This window comes from Dendropsophus ebraccatus, chromosome 6 (assembly GCF_027789765.1).
Source record: "Dendropsophus ebraccatus isolate aDenEbr1 chromosome 6, aDenEbr1.pat, whole genome shotgun sequence".
In the NCBI taxonomy this organism is placed as follows: Eukaryota; Metazoa; Chordata; class Amphibia; order Anura; family Hylidae; genus Dendropsophus; species Dendropsophus ebraccatus.
The window spans coordinates 7990456-8017463 of record NC_091459.1 but is presented as its reverse complement, the minus strand read 5'-3'; the positions used below and the strand labels follow the sequence as shown (position 1 = coordinate 8017463).

At 42.7% G+C, this 27008-nt stretch overlaps 1 protein-coding gene across 2 annotated transcripts in view; it reads right to left on the bottom strand.

The window, feature by feature from the left end:
• The window catches only part of ECEL1 (endothelin converting enzyme like 1), a 47017-nt gene extending 27443 nt beyond the window's left edge, over positions 1–19574 (bottom strand). For both annotated transcript variants that reach the window (XM_069973397.1, XM_069973398.1), the window contains exon 1: positions 18825–19574. In XM_069973397.1, coding sequence (XP_069829498.1) covers positions 18825–19574 — 750 coding nt within the window. The remainder of the gene's footprint in view (positions 1–18824) is intronic.
• Positions 19575–27008: the final 7434 nt, after the last annotated feature.

Here is a 27008-nt window from a genome sequence, read left to right as displayed (position 1 = left end):
CATAGTTGCCAACATTTGAATTTTTTTCCAGGGAGACTTTAGTGTTAAAGGGGGTGTGGCTTATTGTGGGTGTAGTCTTGGTGGGTGTGGCCTATCATGGGTGTGGGTTCAAAATTTTCCAGTTAGAATTTACAGTCAGAACAACACAAAAGGAGCATTACCCACCCCAGTATTAGGTCCCCAGTATATTACCCACCCCAGTATTAGGTCCCCAGTATATTACCCACCCCAGTATTAGGTCCCCAGTATATTACACACCTCAGAATCAGGTCCCCAGTATTCACATCCCACCCAGAGCAGGCTGAGACTCGGAGATAGGATTCTACTGACTGACTGTATATACTGGTAGTTTGTACCCATATGATGCAGCTTCACCCCATATCATCATACTACTACCCCCTTCATCCTCCTGCCCCTTCATCATCATATTACTACCTTTTCATTCTCCTCCTGCCCCTTTATCATACTACTACCCCCTTCATCCTCCTGCCCTTCCATCATCATAGTACTACCCCTGTAATCCTACTTCCCCCTCCATCATCATACTACTACCCCCTTCATCCTCCTGCCCTTCCATCATCATACCAGTACCCCTTCAGCATCCTCTTGTCCCTTCATCTGTATTTAAAAAAAAAGCTATACTTACCTCACCAGTATGGTTCCTCTAGTCCCCCAGGGACTCCTGTCTCTGCTCTGCATGAGTGACATCACTCACGCTGCAAGGGGGGGCGGGGTTTCCCGTGGGGGGGGGGATTACCTTGACATACCCGGGACATGGTTTTGCCGGGGCTGTCTCCTCAGAATCAGGACGGTCCTGGCAAAACCGGAACTGTTGGCAACTATGATACACTGTACTATTTTTTAAAACAACGGCCATTCTTTTCACACTGAAATGAAATGCACTGAAGTCAATGCAACAACGGCCACACATTGCATTGAACAACGGCCGTTGCTTTCAAAACTATTACATTGTGTTAACATTGCCTAAATCTGCCCCCACTGTGTTACTCTCTTGCTCACCATTTCTCTCACAGAACTGACATCCTCGCTCTCTTCTCTTCTGCTATTTGGCTGCAGCTTATGAGGGAAGCCAGCCAAAACATTAGAACAAATTATACAGTATGAAAAAGATAATCTATAAAGTGATTCTGAAGGTCATGGTGACCTTCACTGGAGCTGCCAGAACCCCCTCAGAATTGGCTCTGGTAGACTTTCCTCCTCCCGTCTTCCTTCCTGGACCCGGCAGCTTTCAGCCAGTTCCATAATTGTATCTTCCTTCACACCTTTTCCAGTATTTACCCTGCAGGTCAGTGTCATGAACGCCAACACGTTATACTATATATTTATATTTTAGGTACGTAACTTTTATAAGATGTACATCTGGCAAGATCAGGGGCATAGCTAGGACTCATGGGGCCCCATAGCAAAAAATTGTATGGGGCCCCATGAATCCGGCCTGCCCCCCCAACTGTCGGGGGGGGGGGGGGGGCTATAAGTGACGTGCCAACCCTGTACCCCATATTCACTTTTCACTTGACCTGGCGCAGCATTCCGTCGCTCTGACAGGTCCCCAGCACACGAGTGACGTCAATCTGGCACACCACCGGCAGTACCCCATGCCCGGACAGCTGGGAGGATGGTTAGGTGCTGTGGCGATCAGGGGGGGCTCTGAGAGTGGCATAGCATAGCTACCATGATGGCAGATTACACTTTTCCAGGGCCCAGGCCCCCTTACCACCCAGGCCCCATAGCAGCTGCGTGGTCTGCCATCATGTTAGCTACACCACTGGGCAAGATATTCTATGTCACAGACTCCCAAGCCATAGGAAACCTGGATTCAATAAACTTCAGACTTACTTCAGTGCTCCAGACTTACTTCTATGACTTAGTAATAAGCAGTTCCAGAGTCTCCGCATGAATGTATTAGTGTAGTTAATAATCCTCCCTGGACAGACCCCCCCTGTGAAAGCTGGCGGACGTTAATCTGGATCACATCTCTCTTACAGATGAGGCGTCTAATGGCTCAGGATGCATGCATCTTCTTGTCACTGCGAAATGTAGAAGCTCATGTCCTAACATTGTATCTGCATTATACAGAGAGGGGAAAGCTGGGAAATACGCCCTCTCTGCAGATTCCAGTAAGTCCGGGATGTGACATTTATAATGATGGGGGGGGGGGGGGCATCATGCTTAAACTCGTTCTGGGGACAGAGTCCTGACCTCACAAATTATATCTGCTGGAAAAATCAATACATCATTGCGGCGGCTGTCATACTTGTCTGTGCTTAACCCCATAGTATCCTCTCTGGTTTAGTTGTAATAATGCGGAGATTGCACTAATACAGGGGCAATCCCAGCCGCTTCAGCCTCAGGTGGCCCCATGTCTCAAGGTCCCCTCACACACACTCTGTCTGGAGGTTTTTTAGCCCCCCCCCCCCCCCCCCCAAAAAAAAAAAATGCCTGAAAAAACATAGCTTTTTGGCTTTATTTTCATGCATTTCCATTTATTTCTGGTGTTTTTGACTTTATGTGTGAATAATCTTGTTAGTAGTTTAGGTGTTTTTGTGTTCTGAATAGAGATGAGCGAACTGGGTTCGGGTTCGAGTCGATCCGAACCCGATCGTTCGGCATTGGATTAGCGGTGGCTGCTGAACTTGGATAAAGCTCTAAGGTTGTCTGGAAAACTCGGATACGGCCAATGACTATATCCATGATTTCCACATAATCTTAGGGCTTTATCCAACTTCAGCAGCCACCGCTAATCAAATGCTGAACGATCGGGTTCTGATCGACTCCAGCTGCTCCAGGTTCGCTCATCTCTCGTTCTGAACCTTTTTTCTGGCCACAGCCGTCCCACAGCCGCCGTGAGCCAGACTGTGAGGTGACAGGCCAATCTCTGGCGGGAAGAGACGCTGGAGAGCGTGGACAGGTAAGTATTCACTTTATTATTTTACACTAAAGCACGGACATCATTAACGATATGTATATATATATATATATATATATATATATATATATATATATATATATATATAGTCCTTGCTGCACGGTAGACGAGCTGTGTAATGGGTTCAGTAAACAAGCGCCGATCTAGCCCTCAGTGTCTATGGGGCCGGCAAACACAAACACAATGTAAAGAGGCAAAGTGTCCAATAAAATAGTGAGTGTGAACAATACAAGAGAAAGGGATGGAGTGCGGCAGACAACCTGTGGTCCTCCGTCTGTTGCTCCTCTACAATGCCAGTAATATCACAATGCACATTGAGGCACTGGTGTGTAACAAAGAAAAAGAGTTCTAGAAAAGCAAATAAAAAACAGTCACTGTAATATGTGGATAGGATCATGTAAATTATATATTATAAATATTTGTACATGTATCATGATTTTTAATTCAGTGGCTGGAGTGTGAGCTGAAGCACATAATATGTTGTAGTAAGGGTCCATTTACACAGAAAGATTATCTGCCAAAGATTTGAAGCCAAAGCCAGGAATGGATTTGAAAAGAGGAGAAATCTCAGGCTTTCCTTTATGACCTGATCCCTGTTTATAGTCTGTTTCTGGCTTTGGCTTCAAATCTCTGTCAGATAATCTGTCAGTGTAAATGGACCCTAACTTTTGTACTTTTAAAAGGAAACTATCAGCAGGTGAGAGGAATCTAACTGGCAATATTGCACAGGAGACGCTAAGGAGGAGGATATGTCTCTTATAGTACTTACCTTCCTCCTCGGGCCATTTCAGTGCAGTTAGTAGTTTGCTCCATGGTCAGGTGAGTGCTACCCCCATAGCGCTGATCTGCCCCTCTCTATTTATAATGAATGGAGCAGGCCGGCCAGGGGCGGATCGACGCTATATGAGTGGGCAGTGCTACTAACAGTCTCACCTGACCGCGGAGCGCACGACTAACTGCACGAAACGGCGCTGAATAAGAAGGTAAGAGACATACTATAAGTGACATACTATAAGAGACACATATTATAAGAGACTCACTATAAGGGACATACTATAAGAGACACACTATAAGAGACATACTATAAGAGACACACTATAAGAGACATACTATAAGAGACGTACTATAAGAGACATACTATAAGGGACACACTATAAGAGACACACTATAAGAGACACACTATAAGAGACACACTATAAGGGACATACTATAAGAGACATACTATAAGAGACATACTATAAGTGACACACTATAAGGGACACATATTATAAGAGACTCACTATAAGGGACATACTATAAGAGACACGCTGTAAGAGACACACTATAAGAGACATACTATAAGAGACACACTATAAGGGACATACTATAAGGGACACACTATAAGAGACACCCTATAAGAGACACACTATAAGAGACACACTATAAGGGACACACTATAAAAGACATACTATAAGAGACACACTATAAGGGACATACTGTAAGAGACACACTATAAGGGACACACTATAAGAGACTCACTATAAGGGACATACTATAAGAGACATACTATAAGAGACCTACAATAAGAGATATACTATAAGAGACACACTATAAGAGACGTACTATAAGGGACATACTATAAGAGACATACTATAAGTGACACACTATAAGAGACACATACTATAAGGGACATACTATAAGAGACACACTATAAGTTACACTCTATAAGAGACGTACTATAAGAAACATACTATAAGAGACCTACAATAAGAGACACACTATAAGAGACATACTATAAAAGACGCTATAAGGGACACACTATAAGAGACATTCTATAAGAAACACACTATAAGAGACCTACTATAAGGGACACGCTATAAGAGACACACTATAAGAGACATACTATAAGAAACATACTATAAGAGACACGCTATAAGAGACACACTATAAAAGACACGCTATAAGAGACACACTATAAGAGACGTACTATAAGAGACACGCTATAAGAGACACGCTATAAGAGACATACTATAAGAGACATGCTATAAGAGACACGCTATAAGAGACACGCTATAAGAGACATACTATAAGGGACACACTATAAGAGACACGCTATAAGAGACACGCTATAAGAGACACGCTATAAGAGACACACTATAAGAGACATACTATAAGTGACACACAATAAGAGACACACTATAAGAGACGCGCTATAAGAGACACACTATAAGAGACACACTATAAGAGACATACTATAAGTGACACACAATAAGAGACACACTATAAGAGACGCGCTATAAGAGACACATACTATAAGAGACACACTATAAGAGACATGCTATAAGAGACACATTATAAGAGACATACTATAAGAGACACGCTATAAGAGACACACTATAAGAGACACGCTATAAGAGACATATTATAAGAGACACACTATAAGAGACACGCTATAAGAGACATATTATAAGAGACACGCTATAAGAGACACGCTATAAGAGACATATTATAAGAGACACGCTATAAGAGACACGCTATAAGAGACATATTATAAGAGACATAGCTTCCTCCTTAGCGTCTCCTGTGCAATAGGGACATATCTGCTGGGTATATTCCTCTAACCTGCTGATAGTTCCCCTTTAAATGGTTGAAGAAAAGTTATGCTGGTTTCACACACTGCAGTTTAATGTGCCAAAGCCAGAAGTGGGTTCAAAGTGGGATGGAAAATATAAAGTGGGGACTTCTCTTTTTTTATTGGATCCACTTCTGGTTTTGGCACAAAAACTGCTGTGCGTGGAACCAGCATCAAAGTTCAAAGTATGTATCCATGTTTTCCAGGCAGCCTTAGGGTGGCATTCACCTTTTTCAGCCACCGGTGATCAGATGCAGAATGTGCGGGTTAGAGTGCTCAGGGTTCGCTCATCTGTAATAGAGACTTTTAGATTTTATAGTAGCATGGTACCCAGAGTATCCCTATAGCTGCCATAGGGGCTATAACAACCTCAGGGGATTTTCATGAATATGTAAACTAATGGATGAAGCAGCAGGTATACCATTATAATGTGTGTGTGTGTGAGGGGGGGGGGGGGGGGGGGTTACCTGTATGGAATAATTAATCTAAAAATGTATTATTGAATATCCGAGCGTTCATTAGGGCTATAACCCATTATCTGACCCGCCTATACCTAATAATGAGACTTGTGTTCCTATAAGCACAGCTCAAGATCTGTAGTATTATTATTTTAGTAAATCGCTTGTTTGCAATCATTTCATTTAGAAACGGTAGATTAAAAGATGCCAAATTACCACTCGCCTCCAGCCAAGCAGATAACCTTGTTCCCCTGGCAGCCCTAGACGCTGCTATACATTATCCTGGGGCAGAAGGCCAAGCTGGTGGCAGTTTAATGCCTGTCTAATTGATAGGCAGCCGATAGCTTGCCCATATGGCACCTCGGTCCCTGCCTGCTGCGAGAATCAACAGGAAAACTTCCCTTCAGCTTCACCGTCCTTGCTGAATATTGGAGCTCAGTCATTTAAAAACTTTAAAGTGTCACTGTCTTTTTTTGTTTTTGCAGAAATTAATAGTCCAGGCGATTTTAAGAAACTTTGTAATTGGGTTTATTAGGCAAATATGCAATTATCTGCATTCCCAAGTCTTTCCCCAGGTCCCCCCCCCCCCCCCCCCTCTTATTCACTGCTCATTATCAGGAAATCTCGACTCTTTTACAGCAGTTGAGCCCTGTGTAATCTATGGAGGGGGGAGGGAGATTAGTCGCCAGCAGAGAACAAAGGATAACACAGCTGGAGCTGTATGAAAGCCGGTAATCAGAGGTCAGAGAGGTCAGTGCTGACTTCAGAGGAGATAGCCCGGTGATGTAGCTGTAAATTAACTCTTTGTTGTCCTGTTTTGGTGCCTCATCTCCCTCCACCCCTCCCCTCTCCATAGAAAACCATGAAGACAGGGGGGAGAGCTTCAAACTGCTTTTTCATGATAAAAATGCTTTTTTTTCAGCTAATAAACCCTATTACAAAGTTTCTTAAAATCACCTGTACTATTAATTTCTGCAAAAAAAAAAAATTAAAAATTAAATGACAGTGACACTTTAAGGGAGGAGATCTTTAAAATGTCATTCACAGGCTCAAGGTCACTAGGCCTTCGGCTGTCCGGGCATGATGGGAGTTGTAGTTTTGCAACAGCTGGAGAGCCAAGGTTCCCCATCCCTGGACTAAGGTTTCCATTATCTCTAGCAGACAACTTTGCTATTGAATTCAATGTGATGAGTTACAATGTATCTTTTATGTATCAATGTTTTTCAGATACATTTAAAAACAAACAAACATCGTCCAGCAGATACAATTCAGCTGTGTGTCCAGGAAATTGATCAATACTCTGTGCACATCTGAGTCTGGAGAGCGGTGTCCTGGGAGCGCGGAGGCCACATGTCCTCGGCATCTTTACGTTCCACTTCGGCATCTCTGAACAGCTGTGCGTCTTCAATGTTCAGTTCATTTAGTGTTCAGCTCATTTCCTCCTAATTATCTCATGCCAGTGGCAGCAATGACTTCTAGGGGGCGATTTACTGGCGCTGATGCCAGAGATGGGCACCGATATTGCTCTCTGCCATTCTGAAGTTTGTCTTTTTCATTTACTTATAAACTATACTCAAGGTGAATGCAGAAGAGGGAATAGAATATATATATATATATATATATATATATATATATATATATAGAGAGAGAGAGAGAGAGAGAGAGAGAGAGAGAGAGAGGTATAAAGAACTCCTTCCTCTGAGCTTACTCACCATATGCTGCTCCCATGCCAATAGAACGCATGACGGTGGTTTTTCTCCGGCATGAGGGGCATATATGTGTATATATATATATATATATATATATATATATATATATATAGATAGATAGATAGGAGATAGATAGATAGATAGATAGATAGATAGATAGATAGATACTGAGAAACCTTGGATTACAGTAAGTTGTAGGTTAGTTTGAGAGGCAATAAAAAAAAATAATAATAATAATTATATTTCTTAAAGGGGTTGTCCAGCGAAAATCTTTTTCTTTCAAATCATCTGATTTCAGAAAGTTATATAGATTTGTCATTTAATTCTATTTAAAAATCTTCAGTCTTCCAGGACTTATCAGCAGCTGTATGTCCTGCAGAAAGTGGTGTATTCTCTCCAGTCTGACACAGTGCTCTCTGCTGCCACCTCTGTCCATGTCAGGAATTTTCCAGAGCAGCAGAAAATCCCCATAGAAAACCTCTCCTGCTCTGAACAGTTCCTGACATGGACAGAGGTGGCAGCAGAGAGCACTGTATCACACTGGAGAGAATACACCACTTCCTGCAGGACATAAAGCAGCTGATAAGTACTGGAAGACTGGAGATTTTAAAATAGAAGTAAATTACAAATCTATATAACTTTCTGACACCGGTTGAATATAAAGAAAAAGATTTTCGCTGAAGACCCCTTTAATATGACCTTCTGTGCTCCCATCCTGATACTGTACTGAGTAGAAAGTCCTCTTATTTTAAACCCCCTGCTGCCTGATTATCTCTGCTGTCGGTCAGGTCTTCCGTCTCTTCTCCATTGCCCATCCGCGTCACTGCTGCTTCCCTCTGACCCCTGAATTAACCCCTTCACCAATGGTTGCTCCAGGTATCCGCCACTAGTACCAGCACCAGCAGGTTTGCAGCCACCTGGGGAGTTGTGTGAGTGGGGGGAGAGTTAACTGATTAACCCTTTCTTTACTGATAGAGAACGCCTTACCTACCTAATTTTTGGGTTGTGGAACGAATCGTCTGCGTTTTAGATGTACCCAGAGTGGGTTATGGTCGTAATCTAAGGTTTCACTATAATTGCATTCAATAGACAACCCATGAATGTAATGTCTACACCGCAGTGATAGCAGCCGTAATCAGGGTCTATACTTGTATGCATAGTAAGTATATTGGCTTGGATTACTATTCTGTCACCAGCTTTGGCTGTAAGGAATTACAGGAATCAATAAAGGCGAAGGTATCCAGCAAGGTTATACGAAACAGCATGCATGTGAGTGCATCCCATCAAGGATCTAGCAACGCCAAGGAGGGATGAGGGACTCTGTGCCTCATAGAAGAATCTTTAAAGGTGGGATTTTTTTTTTCTTTCAAATCAACTGATGTAAGAAAGTTATATAGATTTGTAATTTACTTCGATTTAAAAAAAAAACTTGTCTTCCAGTACTTATCAGCTACTGTATGTCCTGCAGGAAGGGGTGTATTCTCTCCAGTCTGACACAGTGCTCTCTGCTGCCACCTCTGTCCATGTCAGGAACTGTCCAGAGCAGGAGCAAATCCCCATAGAAAACCTCTCCTGCTCTCCAGAGTGGAAAGAGGACACCACTTCCTGTAGGACATACAGCAGCTGATAAGTACTGGAAGACTGGAGATTTTTGTTAATAGAAGTAAATTAAAAATCTCTCACACTTTCTGCCACCAGTTGATTTTAAAGAAGAATTTTCCAGAGCAGCAGCAAATCCCCATAGAAAACCTTTTCTACTTTGAACAGTTCCTGACATGGACAGAGGTGGCAGCAGAGAGCACTGTGTCACACTGGAAAGAATACACCACTTCCTGCAGGACATACAACAGCTGATAAGTACTGGAAGACTTGAGATTTTTAAATAGAAGTAAATTATGATAATTCACCCAATTGATTGTTTCATGATTTTGAAGCAACAATTTAGTTTCTATAACGTTTAGACGAATAAATCGTTAGAATAATTGTTAGAAAAATTGTTATTGCGATAGTTTTTTAGATCACTTATGCCCATCTCACACATAGGGTGAGTCTTTGAAAGACTGTTTACACTAATTGATCTGTGAATTTTTAGCGAACGACCAACGCCAATTTGAGAAAGATGACAATGAACGATTTCTCGTTCATTGCTTGATCGTTCGCTGCATTTGCATGAGCCGATAATCGCTCCAATGCGATTGTTATCGCGAAAATTCGAACGATAATTAATACTTTAATAAAAAATTTTGCCGGATTTCTCTTTTAAGGGACAGAGGTGGCAGCAGAGAGCACTGTGTCAGACTGGAGAGAATACACCACTTCATGCAGGACATACAGCAGCTGATAAGTACTGGAAGACTGGAGATTTTTTAATAGAAGTAAATTACAAATCTATATAATTTTCTGACACCAGTTGATTTGAAAGAAACAGATTTTCTCTGGAGTTTCCCTTTAAGCACTGAACCTTGTTTGTCATTGCAGGCTTTATGGGCAGCCCCTGATAGAGGACTCCTACCCGGTTGGGAAACGTACAGTCATTATCGATGTCTAAACTTTGCATTTCTCTTTAAGGCAATGACAAGTGGGCTTTGGAGAACCATCAGACGCTAATGAATTCCCTCACCTCGCACTTGCTTTCATTATCCATTTCCTTTACCCGTTTCCCCTCTATTTTTCCCGTCTCCAACCGGCAATAATTTACTCGGCTTTCTGTGCTAAAATTGCACAATTACACAGATCAAAACAGGTTTTCTGACTTCCTCCCAGTATCAGTCATGTAAATTTGCACATTAGGAGCCGTTTCCCGCTCCCTGATGGATCCACCATTTGCTATGGAAATAAACCGCCATCGGCTGTAATGTCACTTCAGCTCGGAGAGGCAATTAGTGCTAAACATTCAATCAGCACCATGCACACCGGATAGTCAGGGGTTAATGGCCTCCCAGGACATGCGACGTGCACAGGCAGCACCATGCACACCGGATAGTCAGGGGTTAATGGCCTCCCAGGACATGCGACGTGCACAGGCAGCACCATGCACACCAGATAGTCAGGGGTTAATGGCCTCCTAGGACATGCGATGTGCAAAGGCAGCACCATGCACACCAGATAGTCAGGGGTTAATGGCCTCCCAGGACTGGCGACGTGCAGAGACAGCACCGAGCACACCGGATAGTCAGGGGTTAATGGCCTCCCAGGACATGCGACGTGCACAGGCAGCACCGAGCACACCGGATAGTCAGGGGTTAAAGGCCTCCCAGGACATGCGACATGCACAGGCAGCACCGAGCACACCGGATGGTCAGGGGTTAATGTCCTCCCAGGACATGCGACGTGCACAGGCAGCACCATGCACACCAGATAGTCAGGGGTTAATGTCCTCCCAGGACATGCGACGTGCACTGGCAGCACCATGCACACCAGATAGTCAGGGGTTAATGGCCTCCCAGGACATGCGACGTGCACAGGCAGCACCATGCACACCAGATAGTCAGGGGTTAATGGCCTCCCAGGACATGCGACGTGCACAGGCAGCACCGAGCACACCGGATAGTCAGGGGTTAATGGCCTCCCAGGACATGCGACGTGCACAGGCAGCACCGAGCACACCGGATAGTCAGGGGTTAATGGCCTCCCAGGACATGCGACATGCACAGGCAGCACCGAGCACACCGGATGGTCAGGGGTTAATGTCCTCCCGGGACATGCGACGTGCACAGGCAGCACCATGCACACCAGATAGTCAGGGGTTAATGGCCTCCCAGGACATGCGACGTGCACAGGCAGCACCATGCACACCAGATAGTCAGGGGTTAATGGCCTCCCAGGACATGCGACGTGCACAGGCAGCACCATGCACACCAGATAGTCAGGGGTTAATGGCCTCCCAGGACATGCGACGTGCACAGGCAGCACAGAGCACACCGGATGGTCAGGGGTTAATGGCCTCCCAGGACATGCGACGTGCACAGGCAGCACAGAGCACACCGGATGGTCAGGGGTTAATGTCCTCCCAGGACATGCGACGTGCACAGGCAGCACCATACACACCGGATAGTCAGGGGTTAATGGCCTCCCAGGACATGCGACGTGCACAGGCAGCACCGAGCACACCGGATAGTCAGGGGTTAATGGCCTCCCAGGACATGCGACGTGCACAGGCAGCACCATACACACCGGATAGTCAGGGGTTAATGGCCTCCCAGGACATGCGACTACGTTTTTTGCAATTCTGACTGAAGTTTCGCCGGTGACACCGACACATTGACGCGTTTACTACCGGCTCTCGGCTTCAGGAACCATAAATTCTCAACCACTCAGTCCTGACCTCCCCGGAAATTTATAGGCGGCAGAAATGTCACAAGGGGACGTTACTAAAAATATTTACAATCCAATATTTAGTGTCGGAAGTTTTAGAGTAAATTCTATACCTTATAATGAGATCTTTGTGATTTTGACACTTTGAGGGGTTAAAGGGGTACTCCGGAGGAAATCTTTTTCTTTCAAATCAACTGATTTCTGAAAGTTATATAGATTTGCCATTTACTTCTATTTAAAAATCTCATATCTTCCCATACTTATCAGCTGCTATATGTCCTGCAGGAAGGGGTGTATTCTCTCCAGTCTGACACAGTGCTCTCTGCTGCCACCTCCTGGAGGATTGTCCCCAAAGATAAACAACTTATTACTTAGCTTATGCATAGGGAATACATTGTCACTTTGAAAGAACCTGTAAAATGAAAGGATCAATATACAGTGGTGCCTCAACTTACAATGGGCTCAACAGACAATGGTTCTTTCTGAACCATCGTAACTTGAGACAAGACTCAACATACAACATACAATACTACAGACCACTTAAAGTGGCCGTTTTACTGTTAAAACCCCAGTATTCCTGAAGTGCCTGCAGTGATTGGCTGTCTAGTAGCGCCTCCCTACAGTGCAGTGTGATACTACATGTCCTGTGCTGCTCTTTACCTGTATCAGGATGAGTTGCCCCTTCGAGCACCAGGTGAGGGGCGGCATCATTTTATTTTTCTGGGACCCTGTGTGAGCTGTACAGGACCCTAAATATGCTCCAGTCCTCTACATAGAAAGTAATTTACAGCTTCCAGTAGCTCTTCCTGACTGCTGTATATAAGAACGTGCTTCATCTATATCAGTTATCAGCTCATAATTCCTTAAATCTTTGTTTCTTCTCATTTTGGGGCCTCAGAACCAATTACCAGATTTCCATAGAGTTTTGGTCTTAACATACAATGGTCTCAGCATACAATGGTCTCAACATACAATGGTCTCAGCATACAATGGTCTCAACATACAATGGTCTCAACAGGCAATGGTATCAACATACAATGGTCTCAACATACAATGGTCTCAACAGGTAATGGTCTCAACATACAATGGTCTCAACAGGCAATGGTCTCAACATACAATGGTCTCAACATACAATGGTCTCAACAGGTAATGGTCTCAACATACAATGGTCTCAACAGGTAATGGTCTCAACATACAATGGTCTCAACATACAATGGTCTCAACAGGTAATGGTCTCAACATACAATGGTCTCAACAGGCAATGGTCTCAACAGGCAATGGTCTCAACAGGCAATGGTCTCAGCATACAATGGTCTCAGCATACAATGGTCTCAGCATACAATGGTCTCGACATACAATGGCCTCGACATACAATGGTCTCGACATACAATGGTCTCGACATACAATGGTCTCGACATACAATGGTCTCAACAGGTAATGGTCTCAACATACAATGGTCTCAACATACAATGGTCTCAACAGGTAATGGTCTCAACAGGTAATGGTCTCAACATACAATGGTCTCAGCATACAATGGTCTCAACATACAATGGTCTCAACATACAATGGTCTCAACAGGTAATGGTCTCAACAGGTAATGGTCTCAACAGGTAATGGTCTCAACATACAATGGTCTCAACATACAATGGTCTCAACAGGTAATGGTCTCAACATACAATGGTCTCAACAGGCAATGGTCTCAACAGGCAATGGTCTCAACAGGCAATGGTCTCAACATACAATGGTCTCAACATACAATGGTCTCAACATACAATGGTCTCAACAGGCAATGGTCTCAACAGGCAATGGTCTCAACAGGCAATGGTCTCAACAGGCAATGGTCTCAACATACAATGGTCTCAACATACAATGGTCTCAACATACAATGGTCTCAACAGGCAATGGTCTCAACAGGCAATGGTCTCAACAGGCAATGGTCTCAACAGGCAATGGTCTCAACATACAATGGTCTCAACATACAATGGTCTCAACAGGTAATGGTCTCAACATACAATGGTCTCAACATACAATGGTCTCAACAGGCAATGGTCTCAACATACAATGGTCTCAACATACAATGGTCTTAACAGGCAATGGTCATCCGAGAACTAATTAATATGGGATGTTTAGGGACTACTGTACATAGACAAGGAAGGAATAAAAAAGTTCTTCCAGAAAATGTGATCTGGGTTGACATATTGGTTTCCATCTCAAGAGGGATTATAGTAAAGACGTTTCACTGAATATCTATGCTGTTTGAGAGCAGGGATAGCCTCTGTATCCCATGTGGTTCCCCCCCCCCCCCCTCCCCAAAGATATATACGCTACCATTCAAAAGTTTGGGGTCACCCAAACAATTTTGTGTTTTCCATGAAAAGTCACACTTATTCACCACCGTACGTTGTGAAATGAATAGAAAATAGAGACAAGACATTGACAAGGTTAGAAATAATGATTTGTATGTGAAATAACATTGTTCTTCCATCACACTTTGCTTCCGTCCCAGAATCCTCCTTTTGCAGCAATTCCAGCATTGCCCACCTTTGGCATTCTAGCTAATAATCTGTTGGGGTAAGCTGGAGAAATTGCCCCCCACGCTTCTAGAAGCAGCTCCCACAAGTTGGATTGGTTGGATGGGCACTTCTGGCGTACTATACGGTCCAGCTGCTCCCACAATGGGGTGGTGATCTGGTGACTGCGCTGGCCACTCCATTACCTATGATAGAATACCAGCTGCTGCTTCTGCTGGAAATAGTTCTTGCACAATTTGGAGGTGTGTTTAGGGTCATTGTCCTGTTGTAGGATGAAATTGGCTCCAACCAAGCGCTGCCCACTGGGTATGGCATGGCGGTGCAGAGTGATGGCCTTCCTTATTCACAATCCCTTTTACCCTGTACAAATCTCCCACCTTACCAGCACCAACCCCAGACCATCACATTACCTCCACCATGCTAACAGATGGCGTCAGGCATTCTTCCAGCATCTTTTCCTTTGTTCTGCGTCTCACAAACGTTCTTCTTTGTGATCCAAACACCTCAAACTTGGATTCATCCATCCACAACACTTTTTTCCAGTCTTCCTCTGTCCAATGTCTGTGTTCTTTTGTCCATCTTAATCTTTTTCTTTTATTGGCCAGTCTCAGATATGGCTTTTTCTTTGCCCCTCTGCCCTGAAGCCCAAAATCCCACAGCCGCCTCTTCACTGTAGATGGTGACACTGGTGTTTTGCGGGTACTATGTAATGAAGATGCCAGTTGGGGACCTGTGAGGTGTCTGTTTCTCAAACTAGAGACTCTAATGTGCTTATCTTCTTACTTAGTTGTGCAACGCGGCCTCCCACTTCTTTTTCTACTCTGGTTAGAGCCTGTTTGTGCTGTCCTCTGAAGGGAGTAGTACACACCGTTGTAGGAAATCTTCAATTTCTTAGCAATTTCTCGCATGGAATAGCCTTCATTTCTAAGAACAAGAATAGACGGTCGAGTTTCAGATGAAAGTTCTCTTTTTCTGGCCATTTTGAGCGTTTAATTGACCCCACAAATGTGATGCTCCAGAAACACAATCTGCTCAAAGGAAGGTCAGTTATGTAGCTTCTGTAACGAGCTAGACTGTTTTCAGATGTGTGAAGATGATTGCACAAAGGTTTTCTAATCATCAATTAGCCTTCTGAGCCACATTGTACCATTAGAAGACTGGAGTGATAGTTGCTGGACATGGGCCTCTATACACCTATGTAGATATTGCACCAATAACCAGACATTTGCAGCTAGAATAGTCATTTACCCCATTAGCAATGTAAAGAGTGGACTTGTTTAAAGTTAGGACTAGTTTAAAGTTATCTTCATTGAAAAGTACAGTGCTTTTCCTTCAAAAATAAGGACATTTCAATGTGACCCCAAACTTTTGAACGGTAGTGTGTGTATGTATATATATATATATATATATATATATATATATATATATATATATATATATCATCTTTAATATTATTGTTTTAAAGTACAATATCTAGGATTTACTACAACCCTGTAATACTGCTGTAAGTCACAAGGTGGAGATGCCTTTCCTTCCTATGAAATCTTTATTAGCGGACATGCTTGATCCTTGCCGTGGTCTCGGCAGTGAGAACAATTTCTGAATGAATTAAGGAATAATAAATCTGAAATAGAAAAATGCAGCCAGATACTAGAAGAGCCGTTCTGGCCGTTCATCATTACACAGCTTAAATAGATCCTGAGGGGCATGAGATCTCTGCACACACAGAGAAGGAATCCAGTCTAGAGAAATAGTCACCGATTAATGCTTAGAATTCCTTCATCACCATATATAGTATATATATATATATATATATATATATATATATATATATATATATATTATCGTTGTGCAGTAAAGAAAATGCAAGAAACCCGTATTACACAAGTATTACACTGCTATTCCATCTCCACTCTATTCTTATAAAGATATTGTGGTTGCGGAATCCAGCAAGGTAGCTTACAGGGGTAGTTCACAAAAAATGTTTTCTTTCAAACCAACTGGTCCCAGCAAGTGCCAGAGATTTGTAATTTACTGTTATTTAAAAATCTCCAGTCTTCCAGTACTTATCAGCTGCTGTATGTCCTACAGGAAGTAGTAGATACTCTCTAGTCTGACACAGTGCTCTCTGCTGCCACCTCTGTCCATGTCAGGAACTGCACAGAGCAGCAGCAAAAGCACCTGCTCTCCAGACTGGAAAGAATACACCACTTCCTGCAGGTGATAGGTACTGCAAGACTGGAGATTTTTTTTAATAGAAGTAAATTAATAATCTCACACACTTTCTGCCACGAGTTGATGTTAAAGATTTTTTATTTTTTTGTAAACAACCCCTTTAACTTCTTAGTCATATACGATGAAAACAATGAGCAGGTAGTTGCCTTAGAAATCCCATCTGCAATGTATAAACGCTCTGATCTTTTTAAAGAAACAGTGTAACATTCCTCAATCCTTAAAGGGTCACTGTTGTTTCATTTCTTTTTTTTCTTTTTTTGCAGAAATCAATAGTCCAGGCGATTTTAAGAAACTTTGTAATTGGGTTTATTAGGCAAATCTGCCATTATCTGCATTCAAAAAGCCTTTCCCCAGGTCCCCCCTCCCCTCTCTCTCATTCATTGCTCATTATCAGGAAATCTTCACTCTTTTATATCAGTCAGGCCCTGTGCAACCTATGGAGAGCGGAGGAGGGAGGAGGAAGGAGGGAGATTAGTCGCCAGCAGAGAGCAGAGAACAAAGGATTACACAGCAGGAGCTGCATGAAAGCCGGTATTCAGAGGTCAGAGAGGTCCTTCTCTGATCCTGAGAATAAAGGGGCTGCAGAGCTGGTGTAGCGCTGGGTCCTGTTCACATGTTATTGCTGGCACGTCAGTACCAGGTAGCAGCACTGATACACACTGTAGGAGGAAATAGACACAAAGCTCCAGAACTGGCAGTAATACACACAATTATTTTTGGACGTCTATTGCAAACAGCGGACGTTATTTTTGGTTGATCTCACACAGTTTTTCTTTTTTCACCGTCCTTTCAACGTTTTTACTATTCAATTCTATGGACTTTTCAATTAAAGACAAAGAGCGATCAGTCCACCTGACCTAGAATAATGAACCGACAGACGTGACTGCACTGACAGGCGGCCAGACAGCCAAATGACGGACATGATTAAAAAAAAAAAAAAAAAAAAAAAAACAGAGAGGAAAAAACATTGTGGGGACATGGCCTTAGTGTTTTTTTTTTTTTTCTCTCAGGGAAATCCTAAAAGAACAGGGATTATCAGTGCAGTGAAGCAGAGATATCTGTCTTCTGCTTGTTAACCTTTTTTTTGTGTTGCAGCATGTAAATAAACATTGGGTCACTTACACACTGCAGTTCTCCCCAGGGCCCCTCTCCTACACGGGCCCCATAGCAACTGCCTATCCTGCCTCTATGGTAACTATGCCACTGCCATCACATCCAGACTCCATAATAGACAGCAAAGACACCATCACATCCAAACTTCATCGACAGCTGCATTTTGTTCTATATTCTCAATGCAAACCATCTAGTATCTCAATGTATTTCAGTTCTATAGGATAATGGATGGGATACTGTATTCAGAATAAATCAGGACAGATAACTTTAATATATAAGTAAATGATCAATCGGAGAGATGAGTACTTGGAGCGTTCATCACTCTGAAGGTCACCGGCCCGACCCCGGCTCTGGATGTAATTATATGAGAGTTAGATCATCAATACATCTTGATTCCCGAGACCTAAATGGCAGCAAGAGAGAATGACTACTGTGACAGAGAATGAATGCTTATTGTATATACAGCCGCCTTTCACAGGGGTTTACACTATAAGGCTATATTCAAATAACAGATAAACAATGGCCGTTATTTGGCACTCAAAACAACGGCAAATGAAAATTGCATCGAAGTCTATGGACAATGGACTGAAATAATTGATATGTTCATTATTTCGATGGCCGTAGCAAACAACTGACGTTGTTTGGTACGTTGTGTGAAACAACGGCCGCTGTTTGCGTTGACTTCAATGCAAATTATTGCATTATGAAAAGAGCGTCCGTTGTGTAAGTTGAAAACAGTGGCTGTTCTTTTCATTAAAAGTACATAGCCAATAACTGTCCCATAGGGTAGGATGACCATGCTTCACCAGGCCCCCTTACTGCACGGGCCCCGTAGCGTTCGCATGGTCTGCCTTCACTGGTGCAAGTGTATATTCACATACAAGGGATTCCCATCGGAAAACTTACCCTGATGACGTATCTGGAGGAGTTTTTGTCATCCAGGTTCACTGTCAGCGAGAAGAAGACGGCCGTGCTGTACACTCCTTGCGTCTTATACAGCAGTTCATTAAAGTCCCACTTGTGTTTGGCATAATCTGGCAGATCCCAACCACCACAGTCCTCAAGAACCTGCAGCATCGGGAACGTCCCCAAACGGTCAATCTCTTTCATATTGAGACATGACCTGAAGAACTCTTTCACCTTCCTCTCAGAAGATCCTCCCTGCTTCCTTTTAATAGGTTGTAAGAGAAGATGCTTCAATTTGTCTTCGTTCTGTTCCCCGATGGCCGCTATGGTCCCGTAGATGAGCTTGTCCTCGGGTATCCTGTGCTTCCTTAACCAGCCGCCACAGGCGAAAGAGTAGAAGTCGCTACAGGGGGGTATGGTGGCGTCTATACTGTTGTTGATGAACCTATAAGCCCTGGTGAAAGCTTTCCTCTCCTGGAACTCTTCCAACCATTGTCCGTCCTGGTCCTTGGACAGATACTTCAACACCAACATGCAGCCTAAGATGACGCACAGGCCGGCGGCAAAGACCAGGCCGGAAAGTAGACAAGTCTCTCTCCTGCTCCAGCGGGGGACCCCCTTTGACTGCTTTTTGGAGCCCACCTGGATGTTGAAGCCATTAGACAGTGTGCTGCTGCTATTGAACTTGCTGACGTACTTGACCTCCTGGAACTCGTCATAGTGGGCTGTCAGAGAGTAGGTCTTTTCCATGGTTCTCCAAATGTAGAGTATCACTAATACACGTCAACGTTTCCAGAGTCCTTAACGCTTAGTGTTGTTTCGTGATTCTTAATCCCGGGGGTAAAAACCTGTAAAAAAATATTGTTCTTGTTATTATCATTTCTGACACTTATACATGAATGCATTATACTACTCAAAGGGAAACCAACATATAATGGATATCCAGTCCATAGCTGCCCCCTTGCATAAATCAATAGTACGAGCAAAAGTAGTCTTTGTATTATATCTTATCAGACAAAATGCTCCTTCCTCTTCTTCCCTAGAGTTCTTAGAGGGAGAGATTTATCAAAGAAGTGTAAAGTAGAGCTGGCTCAGTTGCCCCTAACAACCAATCAGATTTAACTTTTTTTTTATTTTTTAAAAAGATTCCTTAGAAAATGAAAGGTGGAATCTGATTGGTTGCTCGGGGCAACTGAGACAATTCTACTTTACACCAGTTTGATAAATCTCCCCTTTATAGTTTAGGTTTAGACCTTTAAACTCTTCTCTGAAACTGACACGTCACAACCTGGCGGATGGACTGGCGACTCAGGCAGTCAGTGAGTGGGGAGGAACGCTGCTCCAGTCAATGATTGGCTGAGCGGCCAGTCCATCAACATGCCTTCCTGCGGGGGTCCCGAGGCCGCGGAGAGGCCTCGGGGAGAGGTAAGTTAGTACTCCTGATCAAATTCCCCCCTGAGCCTGCCGCCCGTCGGATTTTAAGAACTTCCAGACTTCTCCTTTAAGTCATATAAACTAAAGTGCTATATATTGTATGACAAAACGGAGAGTAAAGCATGGGGCACTCACCACAGACTTCAAGCTTGACAAGCCTTTATTGCATACGATTCCTAGGGAAGGAAGGACAGATGGACTAGGCGGGCATGTACGCGCTTGCCTAGTCCATCTGTCCTTCCCTAGGAATCTGAGTCGTATGCAATAAAGGCTTGTCAAGCTTGAAGTCTGTGGTGAGTGCCCCATGCTTTTCTCTCCATTTTGTCATATTTGCATTCTACTTCTTATTGGGAGCATTGCTATATATTGCATGCTTTAACTACGTCATCTAAAACCTCAAGTAAAACGCAAAAATTCATAGGTGTAAGCGAAACAATAAAACAACATAAGCCCCAAACAGTAGCTGTACGGTAATGGATATTTCCTCAGGGGCGCCACCACCCCGCTGTGCGTTTCGTGCGCTTCATCTGGGGGTCCATATAACCTGTAGAATGTGCGGCTTACTATGTGGGAGTATGAAATAAAGTGTGCAAAGCAGCATATAAATGGTTTCTTTTTAGCCGTATAAAATCCATAGCTAATAAGGAAAGATTGATTTAGCAATAAGTCATACATGATTGTGGGCTAAAAAAAAAATAGAAACCCGTCTGGTGCTGTTTTGATTTAACTGAGGTTATACTACTATTATATGGAGAACGGTGGGGAGGAGATGTAAATCCCATTCATAGTCACAGTCAGCATAGCCATCATGCCAGCAGTAAGTGAGTACAGAATGTCAGACTTTATGGTTTCACATGGTGACTGGCTACAAACGGTACTTAGCGCTGCATATGGTTTCACTCACAGGGACATTATTCCTCGAAAACACAAAAGACTCAGAGCCGCACTGGACTTTTCTATCAAGGATTTTTTTTCTCTTTTACGTATATGATGTCTAAATGTAGTGTCCCACTACGGGTGTTCTTGTATCCTTACACACCCAGGTAAAACGAGTTCTGTCAGGTGCCAGAGTTAGCGTAGTTAGCTGCTGTGCCTTACTCTAGCCACTAGGTGTCTCCCTCCCCCTGTGCACAGCTGCAGTAAAGTAGGAAGGTTTAGCCTATTCACACACTCTCTTAGGGTGTGTTTACACAGGCAGATTTAGACAGATTTTTGAAGCCAAAGCCAGGAATGGAATGCGAAAGAGGAGAAATCTCAGTCTTTCCTTTATGACCTGTTCTCTGGTTATAGTCTGTTTCTGGCTTTGGCTTCATAAATCTGTCTGTGTAAACGCTTACACTCACAGCTCCTGTCACAAGGCCCTATATAAGATGGGAGGGTTCCTGTTCAGAGGAGTCTAGTCCCTGAGGAGGCTAGGTGTGGTCTAGTTCTAGCCTAGCTCTAGTTAAATTGTGTTTCTGCTTGTTCAGTGTGAGAGACTACAGGCTGTCATGCCCTCCTGACCCCAACCCTGGGGTAACTAGAGTTCGGGCCCTATTCCACGGGACGATTATCGTTCGCATAATCGATAATGATAAACGATCTGAAACGACCGCTATTGCAAACGACCTGAAATCGTTCACCCATTTCCACGGAACGATGATCGTTACTTATGATCATTCTTGCGGTTGTCTTGTCGTCGCTGTTCTGTTTGTTGCTACTGCGAATGACCGAACGACGTCTTATTCCATGCAAACGATTTGCAAACGAGCAATGATAAAAATAGGTCCAGGTCTTATTACGCGATCAACAATTTCTCATTCGTTGTTTAATCGTTAACCGTTATTCAACCGAACGATTATCACTTCGTTCCGAACGATTTACCGATTATCCGAACGATAATCGTCCCGTGGACGCCGTGGATTCCCACTTCAGGACAGTCAACCCCCCTTGAGAAGGAAAGAGAAAAAGGCTGATCCGCAGTAGAGCACAGATGCAAGTTAGCCACTCTCTACTGACTACACTGGACTACGTAGGAAAGCTTCTACACTGCACCCAGAGACACAGGCCTGGGACTCGTACTACCTATCAGGTGGTCACCGATACTGAGAGGCAGAAGGCGGTCAGATAAGAAACAGTTATCTAAACGTGAGTACAAGGAGTTCTTCAAGGCAAGGGCTCCTATCCTATCCAGTACCAAAGCACTGTTATATCCTTTTGTATTGCACTAAAGATAATTTCAAGCAAAGTTATAGTGGGACTCTGTCATCTTCTTTTCGCCGCATCAGAGTTCTACTAGAAAATCTCCATTCTTCCAGTATTTATCAGTTGCTGTATGTCCTGCAGGAAGTGGTGTATTCTCTCCAGTCTGAGACAGTGCTCTCTGCTGCCACCTCTGTCCATGTCAGGAACTGTCCAGAGCAGCAGCAAATCCCCATAGAAAACCTCTCCTCCTCTCCAGACTGGAAAGAATACACCACTTCCTGCAGGACATACAGCAGCTGATAAGTACCGGAACACTAAGGATTTTTTTTAAATAGAAGTAAATTACAAATCTCTGGCACTTTCCAAGCTAGGACTATATTGTTGTGGTCCTTGACTTTATCCCAGAAATAACTAAATAATAAAAAAAATCTTTAGGGAGAGTCGTCAGAGTTTTAGAGCAGAAAAGACCCCATCCCCCAGGTATTTTTCATGCGTCGGATCAGTTTTAATGGCGTTTATAATGCGCAGAGCTTCTTAGACTTATATTTATGGCAGCATTTTATATGCAGTAAAGCTGTGTGGCCTTGTTTTATAGCGGTAATCCATTGGACACTTTGTACGGCTATAGAACAGGATGGGGGGGGTCGTGTATACAAAGTTATGGGGTCAGTGAAACACAAAGCTTCATTATCAGGCTGATAATAATAATACAAATCAATGGGAAAAAAGAACAACAACCCAAAAACAACTCCCCTCATACTGACCCCAATTATAACACTAAGTGACTCTCCAGGTCCCCCCCTAGGACTCTAATATTTCGCCTCAGTATATGGGCTCCAATTACCTAATAATCCTTTCCACACTGATGGTATATAGTCTGTATATACTGCTGTCCAGAGGTGGAGCAAATCCTGCTGCTCTGGGCAGTTCCTGACATGGACAGAGGTGGCAGCAGAGAGCACTGTGTCAGACTGGAGAGAATACATCACTTCCTGCAGGACATATAGCAGCTGATAAGTACTGGAAGACTTTACATTTTTTAATAGAAGTAAATTACAAATCTCTGGCACTTGCTGGCATCAGTTGATTTGAAAGAATTTTTTTTTGTAAACTATCCCTTTAAGAAAGGTTCACCTGATGGCCTCTTTGTAAGGTCTCCTATATTAGCAGGTCAGGATGTCCTAATCAGCTGATAAATTCCCTATCAGTCTTGTTCCTAAGTGTTCTCTGACGTGTCCTGCTTTTCATTCATTCCCTGCCAAGGGTAAAGAAGGGAGAGGACTATCTGCATATAGATGACATAGAGATCAATGAGCGGCGCGGAGCCACATAGAAGCCGGAGCAGCAGGAACAATGTGCAGCTCTATAGGATGAACATAATAGTCAGGTCCTATGGGCCATCACCATTGTAGGCCTAAACCTATGGCCAGATTATAGGGGTACTCCAGCCAAAAACATTTTCTTTCAAATCAACTGGTTTCAGAAAGTTCCATAGTTTTGTAGTTTATTTCTATTTAGGATTCTCCAGTTATCCAGTACTTAACAGCTGCTGTATGTCCTGCAGAAAGTGGTGTATTCTCTCCAGTCTGACACAGTGCTCTCTGCTGCCCCCTCTGTCCATGTCAGGAACTGTCCAGAGCAGTAGCAAATCCCCATGGAAAACCTCTCCTGCTCGGGACAGTTCCTGACATGGACAGAGGTGTCAGCAGAGAGCACTGTGTCAGACTGGAAAGCACACACCACTTCCTGCAGGACATACAGAAGCTGATAAGTACAGGAAGACGAGATTTTTTTTTTTTTATAGAAGTAAATTACAAATCTGTATAACATTCTGAAACCAGTTGATTTGAAAGAAAGGAGTACCCCTTTAATGTCCTTGGGAAACGTCGATAGCTGATTACAGGGGACGAGGAAAACAAGGAGCGACGATTATTATTACAAGATTATAAAACCGAGTTTATTATGGGCCGTCTGCTCCTATAGGAGTAATGTGAGGTGGTGTATGAGTGATCTCCTGGCCGGGCTCCCTTCCCCATCGCTCAGGCTCCGTCCCCTCGCTCGCAGCCAGTCTGACTAGCACTGTGCACGGCCCTGATTTATATCAGTAATAATCCTCTCACATCATTCCACTTTATGCTGTTCCTGTTCCTCCTATAAATATGTAACATTCCCGGGCACTCTCACCGAAATAGAATAACCTCCTGGCCCTTCCCAAGAAGAGAGAGAGAGCCGCCGCCGGCTGCCGGAATATCAATAGCCGGGCTCCCCTCGGAGGGTTAATAAAAATTAACCCTAACCCATTAAGTTCTGCAGTGCAGCAGAGCATTGCACCAGCGAACACTGAATATGTATATACACTGAAAGCTTTGTCCAGGGATGGGGAACCTTGGCTCTCCAGCTGCTGCAAAACCACAACTCCCAGCATGCCTGGACATGTTAGATAAGCTTTAGCTTTGGCTGTCCAGGCATGATGGGAGTTGTAGTTTTGCAACAGCTGGAGGGCCGAAGGTTCCTTACCCCTGGTCTAGACTAACCTTACCTAGACATATAGGCATCCCTTACCCAATTGTTTGGAAATTCCAGCCGATTTCCCCCCATTGTTTGCATCTCTTATTATGGTGACTGGGCATCACACATACTATATATAACTATATAGTAAGTATAGTAAGTATAGTAAGTATTATATAGTAGTAGTATATAGTATTTATAGTAAGTAGTATATAGTATGTATAGTAAGTATAGTAAGTAGTATATAGTAAGTAGTATATAGTATGTATAGTAAGTAATATAAAGTAGTAGTATATAGTAAGTATTATATAGTAGTAGTATATAGTAAGTATTATATAGTAGTAGTATATAGTAAGTATTATATAGTAAGTAGTATATAGTATGTATAGTAAGTATTATATAGTAGTAGTATATAGTATGTATAGTAAGTATAGTAAGTATTATATAGTAGTAGTATATAGTGTGTATAGTAAGTATAGTAAGTAGTATATAGTATGTATAGTAAGTATAGTAAGTAGTATATAGTAAGTATAGTAAGTAGTATATAGTATGTATAGTAAGTATAGTAAGTAGTATATAGTATGTATAGTAAGTAATATAAAGTAGTAGTACATAGTAAGTATTATATAGTTGTAGTACATGGTATTATATAGTAAGTAGTATATAGTAAGTAGTATATAGTATGTATAGTAAGTATTATATAGTTAGTAAGTATAGTAAGTAGTATATAGTACGTATAGTAAGTATTATATAGTAAGTAGTATATAGTATGTATAGTAAGTAATATAAAGTAGTAGTACATGGTATTATATAGTAGTAGTATATAGTATGTATAGTAAGTATTATATAGTAGTAGTATATAGTATGTATAGTAAGTATTATATAGCAGTAGTACATGGTATTATATAGTAGTATTATATAGTAAGTATTATATAGTAGTAGTATATAGTATGTATAGTAAGTATTATATAGCAGTAGTACATGGTATTATATAGTAGTATTATATAGTTGTAGTATATGGTATTATATAGTTGTAGTATATGGTAAGTATACTGTATAAGTTATAGGTGCCAAGTGCTCCATTTCTTCCACATAATTGTATCCAATCTTCTATTTTTATTGGATGTAATAATGTGTAATTCTGTTTACGTAACATTTGGTCTTTTCAGCGAATTTACAAGAAAATCAATTAAAAAAAAGTGGGAACAAGTGACCCCTATATTATAAGGAATGAGAAGAATCCTAAAGCCAACAATAGAGAATTTTTCCAGGATATCTAAAAAAAAAAAAATCTTTTGCAGTGTCCTTATATTTCCAAGAAATGGCGGATGAGGAATTATTTATCCAAATCATAGTCCGTGTCTTATTGTAAAGATTTATGATGGAGGCTGGACGTGCAACGGCCGTGCTGGTGATATATCATTCCCGGGATCGGGGGGAAAGCTAATGCAGTCTTTATTTTATGTATTTTATGTTACAATATTCGGCGTTGTGGCCGGATATAAAGATATTCTATTAGGACTGGGATTAGGGAAATGCAGCTTGTATGAATTCTTTGTCTCCCATTAAGGAGGAGGCTATCAATGAAAGTTACAGGTAGCTCATTGTCCTCAGCCAGAGACAGGCTAAAGGCACCGAAGACAAGTTTCTTTTTTATTAAATTTTTTCCCCCCGAAAGGCTGAAGGTGATAAAAAAGTAAAAAAAGGAACAAAACTTAAATTGTTACAATACTGTATTTATATCTATATCAGGAATGGGGAACGTCCGGCCCTCCAGTTGTTGCAAAACTACAATTCCCATCATGCCTGGACAGCCAAAGCGAAGCCAGCCTATCTAACAAGTCCAGGCATGATGGGAGTTGTGGTTCTGCTCCAGCTAGAGGACCAAAGGTTCCCATTCCTGATCTATACTGTAGTGTCATGGCAAAGAAGGACGGGGGGGGATACGGTCCCCACACCGATCTCAGCCTTATCGAGTCCATCTGCGATTACACAAAGAGACAAAAGGATTCAAACAAGTCTCCATCCAAGATCACGGGACGTCTGGAACAACCTCCC